Consider the following 14,508-nt stretch of genomic DNA (forward strand, 5'->3'; position numbering starts at 1 on the left):
TCCGCTGAGCGCATAGTCCGATTGGCTAAACGCTACGCGGTGGTAGAAGGGGATCTCTACCGCCGTGGCGCCAACGGAGTCCTCATGCGATGCATTTCCCAGGGAGAGGGCCGCGAACTGCTTGCGGAGATCCATGGAGGCGAGTGCGGAAGTCATTCCTCCTCTCGCACGCTTGTTGGCAAGGCCTTTCGGCACGGCTTCTACTGGCCAACAGCACTCCAGGATGCGGCTGAGCTGGTAAGGTCCTGCAAAGCATGCCAGTTCCATGCAAAGCAAATACACACCCCAGCTCAAGCTCTACAGATGATCCCGCCCTCATGGCCATTTGCTGTGTGGGGTGTGGATATCCTGGGGCCTTTCCCCCGGGCTGTCGGCGGGTACCGGTTCCTCTATGTTGCCATCGACAAGTTCACTAAGTGGCCGGAGGTTACTCCTGTGGTGAATATTACTAAGAAATCAGCAGTCGCATTCCTCAGGTCCATTGTGTGCAGATTTGGCGTCCCAAACCGCATCATCGCGGACAACGGGACCCAATTCAAAAGCAGACTTTTCCAAGAGTACTGTGAGGACATTGGCATCCAGCTATGCTTTGCGTCCGTGGCACATCCCCGCAGCAATGGACAGGTTGAGAGAGCGAATGCAGAGATCCTCAGGGGACTCAAGACCCGCACCTACAACTGCTTGAAAAAGCATGGTGCCAAATGGGTTGACGAGCTTCCATGTGTACTATGGGGCAACCGGACCACACCCAGCCGAGCCACCGGGGAGACTCCGTTCTTCCTGGTCTACGGGGCTGAAGCATGCCTTCCCCCAGAAATTCACCTGGGCTCACCACGGGTCCAGGCCTTTGACGAATCCATGCAGGAGCAGCTGCGGTGCGACGACGTGGACTTCGTTGACGAGCGAAGGTGGCGAGCAGCGATCCGAAATGCACGCTACAACCAGGCGCTCCGGCGCTACCGTCAACGGTTCGTGCACAGTAGGGAGCTCCGGGCTGGCGACCTCGTCCTCAGACGGATCCTGAACCGAGCGGGGCTCCACAAACTCTCCCCCAGCTGGGAGGGGCCTTTCAAGGTTACAGAGGTATGCCGGCCCGGATGTGTTCGCCTCGCCACAGAAGACGGAGTACCGCTGCCCAACCCGTGGAACATAGAGCATCTGCGTAAGTTTTACACCTAGGCAGAGCAGGGAAATAACCTTTCCTTTGTAATAAGATAGAGTTAGCGTGCGGCCCGGAGCGGTTGAGGGCCACCCTCGTAAACCCGACCTCTGGCATCCATCGCACTAGCGGCTAACGCGCGGCTCAGAGCGGTAGAGGTCCGACCTCATAAACCCGGCCTCTGACATCCATCGCGCAAGCCATGTACATCGAGATTGCAAAGGAAAGATTTTTTCCTAATTCTGTCTTTGTGTCAAAGTTAAATTACGCATTTCGATTCTCGTAATTTTCGCTTTTTTCTAACCCCCGCGGGACCTCTACTCTTGTTGCTGCAACTAAGATCTGCATTGAGCTGCTGGACTACCGTACAGGTCCGGACCCTCTTGCTACAGGAGAGGGGTCCGGACCCCTAGGGACCTACTCTGGGGAGCGGGTACTTGTTTCCTGGGGTGGTTCGGAGTACAGTGTAGCCGCTTAGCTGGTTCCGTACCCAAAAGCCTGCACTCTCCACCACCCTGTAACGAGTACTCTAGTACCTGAAGCCAGGTAATTGGGGGCCCGGACCTCGACCCAGCTCAAGAGCTGGCTTCCTAAGTCCAACACGGCGTGTCCAGCACTATATCTCAAAGGATCGAGCACAGCAAAGTGACCTCACCCACTGCTGCGAAGGGTCTAGGACGAAGAAGCCAGGTCCGGAAAGATCGTACTGTTTCCTGGAGTGGTCCGGAGCCCTGCGTAGCGCCTTAGCCTGGTTCCGACCCTAAGCCTACGCACTCCCCCACTCTGTAACAAGCACAGAGCTACCTGGACCTGCGCATCTAGAGTCCTAGACCTGGTACCAAGCCTGGGATTGGTCAGGAATGAGCCCCGCGGGTCTGCTCTAAGCTATAACTTTGAGGTGGTACACAGGTTCAAACCTGGCCAGTGGTAGACAGTCTCAAACCATTGAGCCTATCTACCAGGGGGGCCGAGTATCTGCTTCAAAGCTTTCATGCAGGATAAGAGCCAATCTCGGTGGTAGACAGACTCACAGCAGCTGAGTCTCTCTCCCAGGGGGCCCAGGGAACAAGGCGCTTGCTCGCCTTGCAGGCTATGTGACACCTATGCCCAAGGTGGCAGACAGGTCCAAACAACTGAACCTATCCGCCAGGGGGCCAGGGCGCCGGGGTGCCGCATACCGCAAATCAACAATCGCCAAACAGCTAAGTGGAAGTTTCTTCTATTTCAAAAACTTTCAACTAATACAATGTTTGTTACATAATGCAAAAGAAAAAAGATACAATCCCCAGCCTAAGGGTCCGCAGGCTCTCGCTTGAAGTAGGCGGCGACGAAGTCAACGACCTCCCGCACGCTGTCCCGAGCGGCGGCCTCCGTCTCTGCTACAGGGCCATCGACCACGGGCGCCAGCGAGATGGCCGGGTCGTGGCTCCGGAGGCAGGTCAGGATGTGCTCCGCCACCATCCGGATCAGCTCGCGGCCCTCGGTTTCAAGCTGTCCAGTAAGGACCGGCCCCAGGCGCTGGAGCCTATCCGAAGCGGAGCTCAACACTGGGAGGGCGTCAGCTATCGAAGCTGGCGGCTCCGCCACCTGGATCGGGCTCATTCCAAATGGCACCAGTGCGAGGCTCGCTTCGGCCGCCCAGTCAGCGATCCGCTGAGCTCCAGCGCGCTGGTCTTCCTGGTGCTTCTGGACCGCCTCCCGGACAGCCTCCTGCACCCGGGTGTCCAAGGCCGCCTTGGCCACCTCCACCTCGCGGGACCTCTCCTCCAGCTCGCGGGATCTCTCCTCGAGTCCGCGGGACCGCTCCTCCAGCTTGGTCTCCTTCTGCTCCGCGTATACCTTCCGCTTCTTGAGCGACTCTCGCTGGCGCCCAAGCTCCTTCTCTATGGCGGTGGCGTGAGCTTCCCGCTTGGCAAGAGACTTCCGGTCCTCTTCCAAGTCCGCCTCGTCGGCAGTCAGCTGGCGGGCCCTCTCCTGCAGTTGTTCATGCCATCCCTGCAGAGTCGCAGAGAAGACGTCGAGCCCCTGCCTCCGGACCTCGAGGTCCTCGCTGCGAGTCTCCAGCTCTGACTGCTGGGCTGCGAGGTGAGCCTCGAGGCCGGACCGCTGAGCAGCAAACCCAACAACCTCCAGGGTGAAGTCCTGCTCCCGCTGTGCCAAGGATTTCTCCCGATTCGACACTGCGAGCTCTCGGTCAAACACCTTCTTAAGGCTGGCTCGGTAGGCCTCTTGGTCCGACTTGAGCTTCGACCGAGCTTCCGCAGCGCGGGAGGCTTCCGCCTTCGTGTGCGCCTCCAGGCGGGTGTGCCAGTCGGAGAGGCGCTGACGCTCGCTCTCCAGCGCAGACCACTCCCGCCGGAAGGCCACCTCGGCGGAGGAGGTTGCCTCTTCAATCGAACGCCGAACTCGCAACAGCACCTGAGGAAGCGAGTCGCATCCTCCTCCGGGGATTGGAGCTGCAGGAGCCGCCTGCCAAACACCACCTCCAACTCTTCCTCCGCAGCAGGACCGGAGCTGGAGGTAGGGCTTCTCCGCTGCAGCACTTGTCTCCGGCGCTTCCGCTGCCGCCGAGTCGGGCGCGTCCGGGCCAGCTCCGGCGCCTCCGCTGCCGCCGAGTTGGGCCGCGTCCGAGGCCCAGCTCCGGCGCTTCCGCTGCCGCCGAGTCGGGTGCGCGAACCGGGCCCAGCTCCTGGCGCCTCCGCTGCCGCCAGTCGGGCGCGTCCGCGGCCCAGCCTCCGCGGCGCCGCCGCTGCCCGTCCGAGTCAGGCGCGGCAGGGGCCCAGCTCCGGCGCATCCGCTGCCCGCCGAGTCCGGGCGCGTACGGGCCCACGCACCGGCGCCGCCGCTGCCCGCCCGAGTCAGGCGCGGGCCGGGCCCGGCTCCGGCGCCTCCGGCTGCCACCGAGTCCGGGCGCCGTCGGACCCAGCTCCGGCGCCTCCGCTGCCGCCGAGTCGGGCGCCGTCGGACCCAGCTCCGGCGCCTCCGCTGCCGAGTCGGGCGCGGCCGGACCCAGCTCTGGTGCCCCCGCTGCCGACAATCGGGGCGCGGCCGAGCCTAACTTCGGTGCTCCCGCTGCCGCCGTGGCAGACGCGGCCGCATCGAGTGCCCCCGCCACCAATACGTCAGGAGCGGCTGCACCCAGCACCGGCGCCACCGCCGCTGCCGCTGCTGCACTGAGCCCTGCAGAGTCTGGAAATGGCATGACAGTCAGCATCGCATCATGTGTCACGGAGTTAGCAACAGGACGCCGTACCTGAGGGTCCCGCACCTACTGCCACCGTCGCTGTCGATGCCGAGGTCGCTGCCGCCCGGGCACCTGCTGATGTGCCAACGGTGGTAGAAGAACCGCTGGGGCGGGAAGCCCTGGTAGCAAAGCAGAAAAGCCGTCAACACAAAAAAAAAACAGAACACCGGCGCAAGGGAGGAGAGCAAGATGACACTAACCCAGCAGAACCGGGGACCCAGCGTCCCCGGAGCCCGGGCCTCTTCTCTTGCGGCTGCTGCTGTTGCTGTTGCTGTTGTTGTCCTTGCAGCTGCGATACAGGCGTAACCCGGGCCTGCGCCCGTTGCTGCTGTACCTGCGGCTGCGGCATGGGTGCAACCCGGGGTCGCTCCTGTTGCTGCTGCTGCCGTCCGCGAGCCTGCTGCCGCTGCTCCTGCGGCTGCTCCTGCTGATGCTGCTCTTGCTGCCGGCGCGATGAATTCCTCGGCGGCGATGGTGGTGGTCCAGTTACACCAGAGGACCCGTGGGGGCCAGCAGCCCGGGAGCTACCCTGGCCTGCGCCCTCGGAAGACCTCTGGCGCTTCGCGGCGGGCTCCGACACCAGGGTCCCGTCGCCCCGGAGTAGCCTCCGCCGGCCTACGTCCCCTGACGACGCACCGGAGCTGCTCTGGGCCCGGCTGGAGCCGGCCGCAGCCGCGCTGCTAGCCACGGCCTGTTTCCCCTTCGTAGTGGCACCGGACCCCGCAGCGCTTAGCGTTAGCCTGATCCCCGGACGAGCCAGAGATCCGGAGCCCACGGTTCGGGTCACCCCCGGTCTGCCGCGGGGCCAATCCCCCGTCGTCCAGGGTTGGCAGGGTGGCCAGCACCGCCACCCTCGCTGGGTCCTCGCAGAGGGGGGACTATGCTCTGCGGGAGGATCAGATTCTCTGCGATGAAGGTGTCTCCCGTCACGTTCCGCACCAGGACCTCCAAGGCCTCCTGGGTCAGGTCGCTTCCCTCCCCGCGATGGGTCCTGCTGCAATCGTTGAGGCCGGTGAAGCTCCACGCCGGTCGCGGCCGCTGCTTCAGGGGGGCGATCCGGCGCTTCACGAAGTCGCCGAGCACGTGCCACGAGGTGAGGGCCGCTCCCTGCCAGTGACCTGATCTTATCCAGCACGGAGTCGAACTCCGGCTGCAGCGATGGCTTGGCCCTCCAGGATGCTTTGTCGGAGGCGGGCCCCGCGGTCGGCAGGACAAGGCGCTCGTTGGCTTCGGTGGTGGCAACCACCCAATCCCTGCGCCACTCCTCCCACCTTCCGCCAGCAAGGCCCGGAATGTAAGGAGTCGGCAGGTCGCTCCTTATCTGGAAGTAGTACCCTCCCACTTCGTCCTTGCTCCTTCCGGACCTCACCAGGATGAAGAAGTAGCGGAAGAGGATGACGCAGGGACGCACTCCCACGAACATCTCGCATAAATGCACAAAGATGGACGCCAGGAGGAGGGAGTGGGGCGTCAGATGCTGAAGCTGGAGGCCGAAGTCTTCCAGCAGCAGCAGCAAGAATGAAGAAATCGGCAGCCCCACGCCGGCGGAGACGTGCGAGGTAAATAGCACGAACTCCCCGGCGCGGAGGTTGCCAAGGGGAACCGAGCCTGCTCGCACCCCCCAGCCGGTCTCCTGAGCGCTCCACCCAAGCAGGCGGCGCACTGTGTTCAGCTCTCCCTCGGTCTGGAAGCGACGGGGATGAACAAGGGATGCCATCTCCTGACGGGCGAGGAAGGAGCCTGTGTAGGGGGGAGAGAAGGTCAAGGAAGGCTCGGAGGCAAAGGGGCGCAAAGGCTGGAGGAAGAAGACGAATGCGGGAAAGCAACCGTAGGATACGGTATGCCCCGTTATAAAGCCTGTCTCAACCGGCGCGCCCCGGAACCGTCGCCGGAACTCAAGCGACGCTCGCACCAGGAGTTAGCCGCCCAGTCCATGACGTGGGGGGCCCAGGCCCACCTGTCAGGGAGGGTGGGTAATCAACGGGGGTGCGAAAAGGCGGGATCCGAACCGTCGCCCGCGCGCGTGAAGCAAGGCGGAAGCCGAGCTGACGTGCGCGCATTAATCATAGGCGTGGCCGAGCTTTTCGGGAGCTGCGCCGGTGGTAAATGATCCGTTTACTCCGGCCGCAACAATGCCGAACGTCGTGCGTGTGACTAAGTGAACCGCTTATCGTGGGGCCCTTAGTCAGTAATCCGTTGCGACGTGATGAGGCAGCAACTAACCCAATGGGTAGTCAAAGCCGGTCAAGACCTGCAGAAAGGAGCTTCAAGCTATATAGTGCCAAATCGCAGAAGTGGCCCCACCTGTGGGCTCGTACCTCCCCCAAGGTGGGCCCGGGGGCCACTGTCGGTACCCTGCAGCAGGGATACCCACTCTTACTGCAGGGAAGCAGGACCCGCGTAGTTATCCGTAGCTGCGCGGGAGAGACGGAGTAGCCAGGCCCCACATGCCAGGCTTTTTCCCTCACCAGGCCAACGGCCCCGGACCGTTCCCCGCCTGAGGATGGGTCCGGTGGCGCCACGTGTCTCCATGGAAGGGAAGCTCCAAGCTGACCGCCGAAGCCTCGGACCCCCAGAGGGGTCCGGGACCTCCTACGCCCGTCCGGACTCCCCTCACCGTGTAGGGGTCCGAAGCCGCCACGTGTCCCGGAGGCGTGGGATCGTGCGCGAGCCTTCCGGAGGAAGACTCGCCCACCTACCGCATTTAATGCGATAGACAAGGCGTGCTCTGCCGCCGTGGTACACAAGACAGCCTTTTGTCAGGCCCCGCTGCGCGCCGCGTATTACCAAGGAGCACAGTGCAGCCGCCTGAGCCGCGCCCGCGCAGAGCCCGCCTGTAGCATTAAACGGATACGACAGCACGGCACTTTTTCATCATGCCGCCTACGCCGCAAGCTACACCGCCCGCTTAAGCAATGTGACGGGCGGAGTCACTAGCTGCGACGGGCCCGACCTGACAAGACGACGCTTAGGACATGATGGACGAAGGGCTCCGGGAGCAGGCGAGGGAATCCAAGAGAAAGATCTCCTTTGCCTGCAACGCCATAATGCATGAACAGTGCGTTAGGTTATACTACATCGTTGGACCCACCTGTCGGGGATCCAACGACTGTGTACGCGCCCCCTTGAGATATAAAAGGGAGGCGCTCGCTGTGCACAAGGGACATCCATACAGACTCAAGCTCTCGCACCTCCTCACGCTTGTGGGAAGGCAATACAACACACAGTGGATGTAGGGTATTACGCTCCGGCGGCCCGAACCACTCTAAATCCTGCTGTGTTCTTGTGTTCTGGAGGGAGATCGATCTAAGACTAGCTACCCCCTGAGTACACACCCTCTGGGTTAGGGCGGGTGCCTTCCGCCACCCGGCCGTGGTTTGCAACACCACGACAATCATATTTGCCGGTCATTTTTGTTTTGCCCTTAGCTATTTGTGTGTGTGTATGATGATGTTTGCTGTCGGTTGCTTGGTGGGATAAAATGATTGATTCTGTTTCAGCTTATTTGATGGATGAACAGGTGAGTCAGCGCAGGGTTGTAATGGTTATTTCATCCATTGTTCAGTCAAGTTGACATGCTTGGTTGGAGGTTTAGCATAGCTGAAGAGGATACTGCTTAGCATATGCAGGGCATAGGAATTAGGAGTTGCAGTGAGAATTGAGCAGCGTGAATGATTCGAGTCGCTATTCTGCTACGGGCCTGTTCGGTTTAAAAGGAGATTGGAGTGATTATGTTCCAAGTTTGTTAAATTCCTCCTCAATCTCATCTCCCTCTTATCTCTTTGGGGAGAGGATTGGCTTCTTGCGATTTTGGTAAAGCAATCATGTTCAATTGCTGTTTTTTTTTTTCTGGGGTAATGTTGAAGAGGGCACCTCTCTGTCACTTTCCTATGTAGGCAAACATAAACGCCATCCAAGTGAACGGGTTTACATGTTTGTGAGCTCTTTGATAGGATTTGAAATTTGCGCTTGCTATAACCTGACAGTGAATGAAAATCACAGTTTTACGCTAATATTAAGAGTTTAAGACCCTTAGCAGCTCATTTTATGATATGATCTGGAGCTGGAGGTGAACAAGTCACGGTCTTGTTGCGGTTTGCCGTGGCGGAGAAGAGCCCGCGGTGCCGGCGCCCCATCGAGGGCATTGGCGGCTACGATGCATGGAGTGCGCGGAGAGTCTATCTGCGACGAGGAGTATCAGCTTTGGCGGGCGGAAGGGGGCAGGAGGAGCCGTGCGATCGCAGCGGCGCGGGCACGCGGGAGGAGAGGACAGAGATGCTGGTGGTGGTGCGCCGCTGCACTTGCGGGGTGTCATCGTTGGCGGCTATCGAGGCCCAGCAGGTGACCGGAGCCAACGACGGGGTGTCGGAGCTCCTGATGCCCAGCACCGCAGCAACCTCAAATTGACAAAGCTGTCAGGCAGGCATTGTTGTCGATTTGGACATCAAATCAAGCATGGCACAATCACCTTGCGTTCTTCTGAAAAAAATTGTCCTTTCGGTGACAATTCTCAATCCCCACGATGCTGAGGCTGCTGCGTGCACGACAGACGACAGCCGCCGGAGCAGGAGACCATGAACGCAGATTTCGCTATCACAGCTCGTCCTGCTCATGTGATGTACGTTGATCGGAGAGCTTGTTCATAGGGACATCTCCATGTGCTTTTTCAAACAAGGACCTGATCTCTTGCGATTTCTGCTCGTCCTGTCATATGGATGTTTTTTTTGGACGATTGAGCAATTGTGGTTGCAGATTACGTCCCCGTTTCATGTCAGGTTTTCCCAATTGCATTTTGCCTTTGTCTTATAATTAATATTGTCTGCAATTAGGAGACAATAATGCTAATGCATCGTCCTTTTTTTTAAAACAAATGCCTTCATTGACATTCTTCAACTTCTCTCTTATATGCCATTGGACCATATAATGTAATTATAATACTCGTTCAAACAAAAAAAAAACAAAAATGACTACCTATGATTTGAAAATTTCAGTTAAACTGTGCTACGAGTGTTATGCAATCGACACCAGAAACTACCTATGCACTGAATGTAATGTTTATTTATATGGCGTGAATTTTGAAACTAAGGTATTTGGATAATTTTCTTTTCATTTATGTTGCCATTAAATCCAAGGCCCTATGCATTGTATTCCTCATCCTTTTATCTTGCATTCTAAATAGGAGATTGTTTGAAGACATATCGCTGAATCTCGAACTTTAAGGTAAATGCATTGACACAATACACAAATTTAGACAGATTCGGGCCGCCAGAATAACATAATACCCTACGTCCTGTGTGGTGGTTTGATATATTGCGCCCTGCACCGGTTGTTGTGCTCTGTTGAGCCTATGGTTGGTTCTAGATACCCCGCCCTCCTTTATATAGCCCAGGGGATGAGATATAGTGTTGGTTACAAGGTAGGAGTCTTAGGAGATTTTTTTTTAAAAAGAGTTCTAGTAGGATTACAGGATTACAGAGGAGTCCTAGTTGATTTTTTCCTTTTGGGTATCCGAAATTTGTCTAATATCTATGCGATGTGTACAGTCTCGTGGGCCCGGCCTGACACACAAGTGGTTTATCTACTACTATCGGCCTCTTTTGCACGACGAGGACACCAACAGTAATGTGTTGTGATGCCCTTGTAGTCAATGTTGGTGGCATCAGCTGCTTATGCCAAACGGCAGCAGATCTAGTCGTGCAGAATTCCATGCTCAATAGGACTGATCTGCTTCGCTTATACAGAGAGTGCAGTGGAAGACATGTTCCACTCGAGATTTACTATGGTGAGTCTTTATTTTCTGTCCCTAATATGAACTTACTTTTGCCAAGATTGTCTCATAATGTTTTTTATGTATATTGCACGGATTTGACCCCTACTCAGCCTCCGCCTCCTCCAGTACAACAGGTTCCACCACCAACACCAATCTCAGATGGATTTCTTATCTCCCTAAGTTCCTATCAACTTGGTGGGGTAAGCTCCTCTTCGTGTCTAGCCTGGCTAGACTGGTTTTTTCTATGTTGGTGAGTTACACAATTATTAACTCTCATTGTTGCTAATATTTGCTAACACCGAATCAATACTATTACTTTTTTTGTGTAGGACATGTCATTACACATGCTGCAATTGTTCTCCGGGTATGGTGGAAGAAGGTGTTCAGCTGCTGCTCGTGCTTCTGCTACCTAGGACTGGCCGCCCGAGGTCACGACACCACACCTTCACCGACGACCAGACCTACCCCTATACCGATGACCAGACCTACCCCGCCCCGGCTGTCCACTGGGATGCCCCCGACGACCAGGCCCTATACGCCAAGGCTGTATAGGGTGGTATGGTGAGCCCCAAGCGCCTGTGTAATAAGCATTGTTTAAAATAGCGGGCTAAAGAATTTAACGGTTGGTGTTTGTAGAGGTTAAAAAAGACTATAACAGACTATCTAACTAATCAAATTAGCGGTTCTGTAAATACCAATGTTGAGAAATTAACACCCATAACCTTGACACCGACTTTCGAGAAGCGGTACCAAAGTAGTGCTTCTTCCGTGAACCCTCTACCCACACTACACTAAGAAAATATTCACCTAGACACTAATATGAGAGACCAACTCTACATGAAAACTTAACTTTTTTTTAACCATAACTTTGTACAACACAAGACTCTTGCACTCTTTATATGGCTACCCTAGCATGACACTAATGCACTATATGATAATCTTGTTATCTCTTACTTGAGACCTCTTATGTCATGGTATGCCAAAAGAGGAGGGGAGCACCACTATTTATAGGACTTTGTGTCTTATATGATTTTGCCATGTGTCCATCTTCTACGCATTTCTTTATAAAATATCTAACTCTAAAATTTTTCCATGCTTATGTAACCATAAAATATCTAATTCTAGAGTATTTCATATTTCACCATGAAATATGATAACCATGATTTATGCCTACTCTCTAATTTTCTAGAAGTTTCTCACAAGTATACATTTTTACTTCAACATCATGTATAAATCTATGAGTAATTTGCATATAAATATGAAATACAAGAAAATTTCATGCACTGAAGTATGTCTTGAGCTTCATTCCCTTGTTACATCATGGTGAAATATTACGTTTTGTAAATGATGAAGTTTAATACTAAACTAACAATAACTAAAGACTAATTATATAATTTAACTGACTAAATAACACTTAATTTAGCGGCTATAGCGGGATATAACAGTTATTAGCGGTTAGCCTTTTATAACTAAAATATGGATATCCTAACTTTCTTCTGTTTTCAAAAGCTATAGCAGACTATAATGGTGGTTATAACAAGTTATTTATAATCATGGTAATAAGGCTAGGTTTTCTATTTAAGTTGAACTTGTGTTAGGCCAAGAGGCTCATTTCTGTCGTCGACCAACTGCTTATTCAATATTCTGGGCCACAGAGAAGACAAGATCAAGAGGCACTTTTTTTAATTTGTTGTTGAGCCAGTTGAGCTCGGTATAGAATCCGCCATGTTTTCTTTTTAAAAACCTTTTTATAAGTATAAATTAATTTGTCCGCATTGTTTTTTTTTTGTTAACTACAAGTCTACATGTGTGGGGTTGTTTCCATACATCAGACTCAAAAAGGCAGTATCTTCACATGTTAGAATACGCATGTTAGAATAATGATAAATTTTGATATTTAATATCAAAATCACATGCTCACATTTTTTAACTCTAAATTCGCAAACCTTTAAAATATACCCTTCGTCTACGAATTGTTTTGATTTGCGGGATTTCTTCTCCTTTTTCTTGATTTCGAGGTTTTGTTTTTTATTTTCATTTTACAGAGCATTTGAACTGACTCTTTTACCCTTGATCCAGTTCATTAGAATAGGTTGGGCCTGCTTCTCCCTCCCACCAAGCTCCCAATCCATTCTTCGAGGGCGTCCTCAATCTGCTCAACCTCGTCGTCATGGTGGTCGTCACGGCTGTTCGGTGCTATTCATCATCTATCAATTGCCTGCTCGCAATGTGGCTTCATGAACGAGGTTGCTGGAAGGCATCCAGATGTGCATGTTGGCTGGGAGGGGCATTTGTTGTTGTCACGTGCTCCTGTGATTTATGGTTTCGAGAGGTTTACATGTCTGTGAGCTCCTATGACAGGATCTGACAGCGACAGTTTTAGGATACGATCTGCAGTTGATAGCAGTTGATTTTAGGATACGATCTGCAGCAGGGACAGCCGTCGGGTACCCGGATTCCATGCCTCTACGCCTACGAGCCCGGCCGGGTGCCGCCGAGATGCTGGTGGTGGTGCGCCACCGCACTTGCGGGGGGTCGTCGTTGGGTCCAGCATGTGACCGGAGGCGGCGACGGAGTGCCGGAGCTCCTGCTGGGGCTGTGCGCGCGTGATGGACGACAGCCGCGGCCGGAGCAGGAGCAGGAGACGGAGACGGATGAAGGTGGCCATTGGGCCGGTTCCTGCAGCACCAGCAGCTGTCGCGGGCGCGCGGCGAGTTGGAGGGGAGAGAGGGAAGCCTCGAGGTCGTGGCGGCGTATGCCGCTCTTGGTTTGAAAGAGGAGCGCGTGGAACTGATGAAACAAGCGGCGGCATGCCAATCTTGGCTGGTTTCCCACATGAGTACATCACCCCACCCCCAACAGGACCAACAAGACGGACGGCGGCAGCCCGCCGCTTTCCGAATTCGACTCGACACCACTCGCTCCCCCTACCCTACTACCCTCGTCCATCAATCCCACCCAAAAACCCTAGCAGGCGCCGGCGGACAGGCAGATCGGACGGAGAGCAATGCCGCCGCCGCAGTTCCCCGCCGATCGGGCCAGGCCCAGACCAGGAGACAGCTCCGTCCCCGCCGTCAAGAGGGCGCCGCCTGCTTCCGCCGCCGCCTCGGCCAAGATCGCGCGCCCGACCTCACGGCGCTCTCCGCCGCCAGGCCGCGCCCGCCGCCTTCCGCCAAGCTCGTCGCGTCGCCGCCGGACAGGAAGCCGATCCGCCCGATGCCGCCGCCGCCGCCGCCGCCGCAGCCTCGCTCCCCATGGCGCCCGGCCGCGCCCGCCCTCGACGCCGGCCAAGAATAATGGCGCGCCGCAGCCGCGCGGCCCGCCCGCGTCGTCCGTCCCGCGCCGGCCGGCGCCGCACGACGGCGGCCCCGGGAAGCCGGCGTCGTTCATGGTGCCGCCGCGGCGCCCAGACCGTGCGCCCCGCGCGGCGGCTGGCCCCCGGCACCGCCGTCTACGTGCGCACCGCCTTCAGGCCCCGGAACATCAACTGCCGCATCCTCCTCTGGCTCCCGGCGCGGGTCGTCTCCGCCTCCGACGCCTACCACCTCACCGTCAAGTACGCTTCCGACCTCAACGACATGTTCGCCGGCAAGATCGTGAACAAGCCCGTCGACCACATCCGCGTCGCGCCACACCGCACCGCCGTCCGGGCCGACCAAAGAAAGCCGGAGACAAAACAACACGCCTTGTCGTGACGGCGATGAGGCGCACGGGAACTCCAACCGGCCCCCTCCATCCATGGCCGCGGCACAGAGCTGCATGACCTGATCGAGTGATCGACGATGATCAGGGTTGGATTCCGCCCGTGTGCATGTTTCGTTGATCTCGTTCTGATTTTTCGCCGTGCCGAAACTAGCACTGGATCATGTTATCTTTGAGTAGAGATTTATGTTGCACTTGTTTGCTCATGAGTGCGGCATATGCGGCTTTTCTGTTTTGATCTCCACCCTTGTTGAGGCCCTGTTTAGTTCGCGAAAATATTTGGGTTTTCACACTGTATCATTTTTATTGTTATTTGACAAATGATGTCCAATTATGAACTAATTAGACTTAAAAGATTTATCTCGTGCTAATCAGTTAGACTGTGTAATTGATTATTTTTTTCGACTGTATTTAATGCTCTATGCATGTGTCCGAACATTCGATGTGACGGGTACTGTAGGAAATTTTTTGAGAACTAAACAGGCCTGAATCTTCTTGCTTTGGTCAATACACCATTGTGCATTTGTGCTTGTGGTTGAAGTCTTTTATTCGTTTGTTAATTAAATCGATCAAGTAATAACAAGTAAGCAATGACATGTACAGTTTCAAGCGATTCACTGAAACGCAATGGCT

At 55.5% G+C, this 14,508-nt stretch overlaps 1 protein-coding gene across 1 annotated transcript; it reads left to right on the top strand.

Moving 5' to 3' along the window:
• The first annotated feature begins 13,008 nt into the window (after positions 1-13,008).
• Positions 13,009-13,470, top strand: LOC120648932 (alanine and proline-rich secreted protein Apa-like). The gene has a single exon (XM_039925558.1). It carries the CDS (start codon positions 13,009-13,011, stop codon positions 13,468-13,470), a length of 462 nt encoding a protein of 153 aa, XP_039781492.1.
• The last annotated feature ends 1,038 nt before the right edge of the window (positions 13,471-14,508 follow it).

This window comes from Panicum virgatum, chromosome 9K (assembly GCF_016808335.1).
Source record: "Panicum virgatum strain AP13 chromosome 9K, P.virgatum_v5, whole genome shotgun sequence".
NCBI lineage: Eukaryota > Viridiplantae > Streptophyta > Magnoliopsida > Poales > Poaceae > Panicum > Panicum virgatum.

Bases quoted from the DNA above. Each gene is read 5' to 3' on its own strand.
- LOC120648932 (XM_039925558.1), top strand. From the start codon at position 13,009: ATGAGTACATCACCCCACCCCCAACAGGACCAACAAGACGGACGGCGG.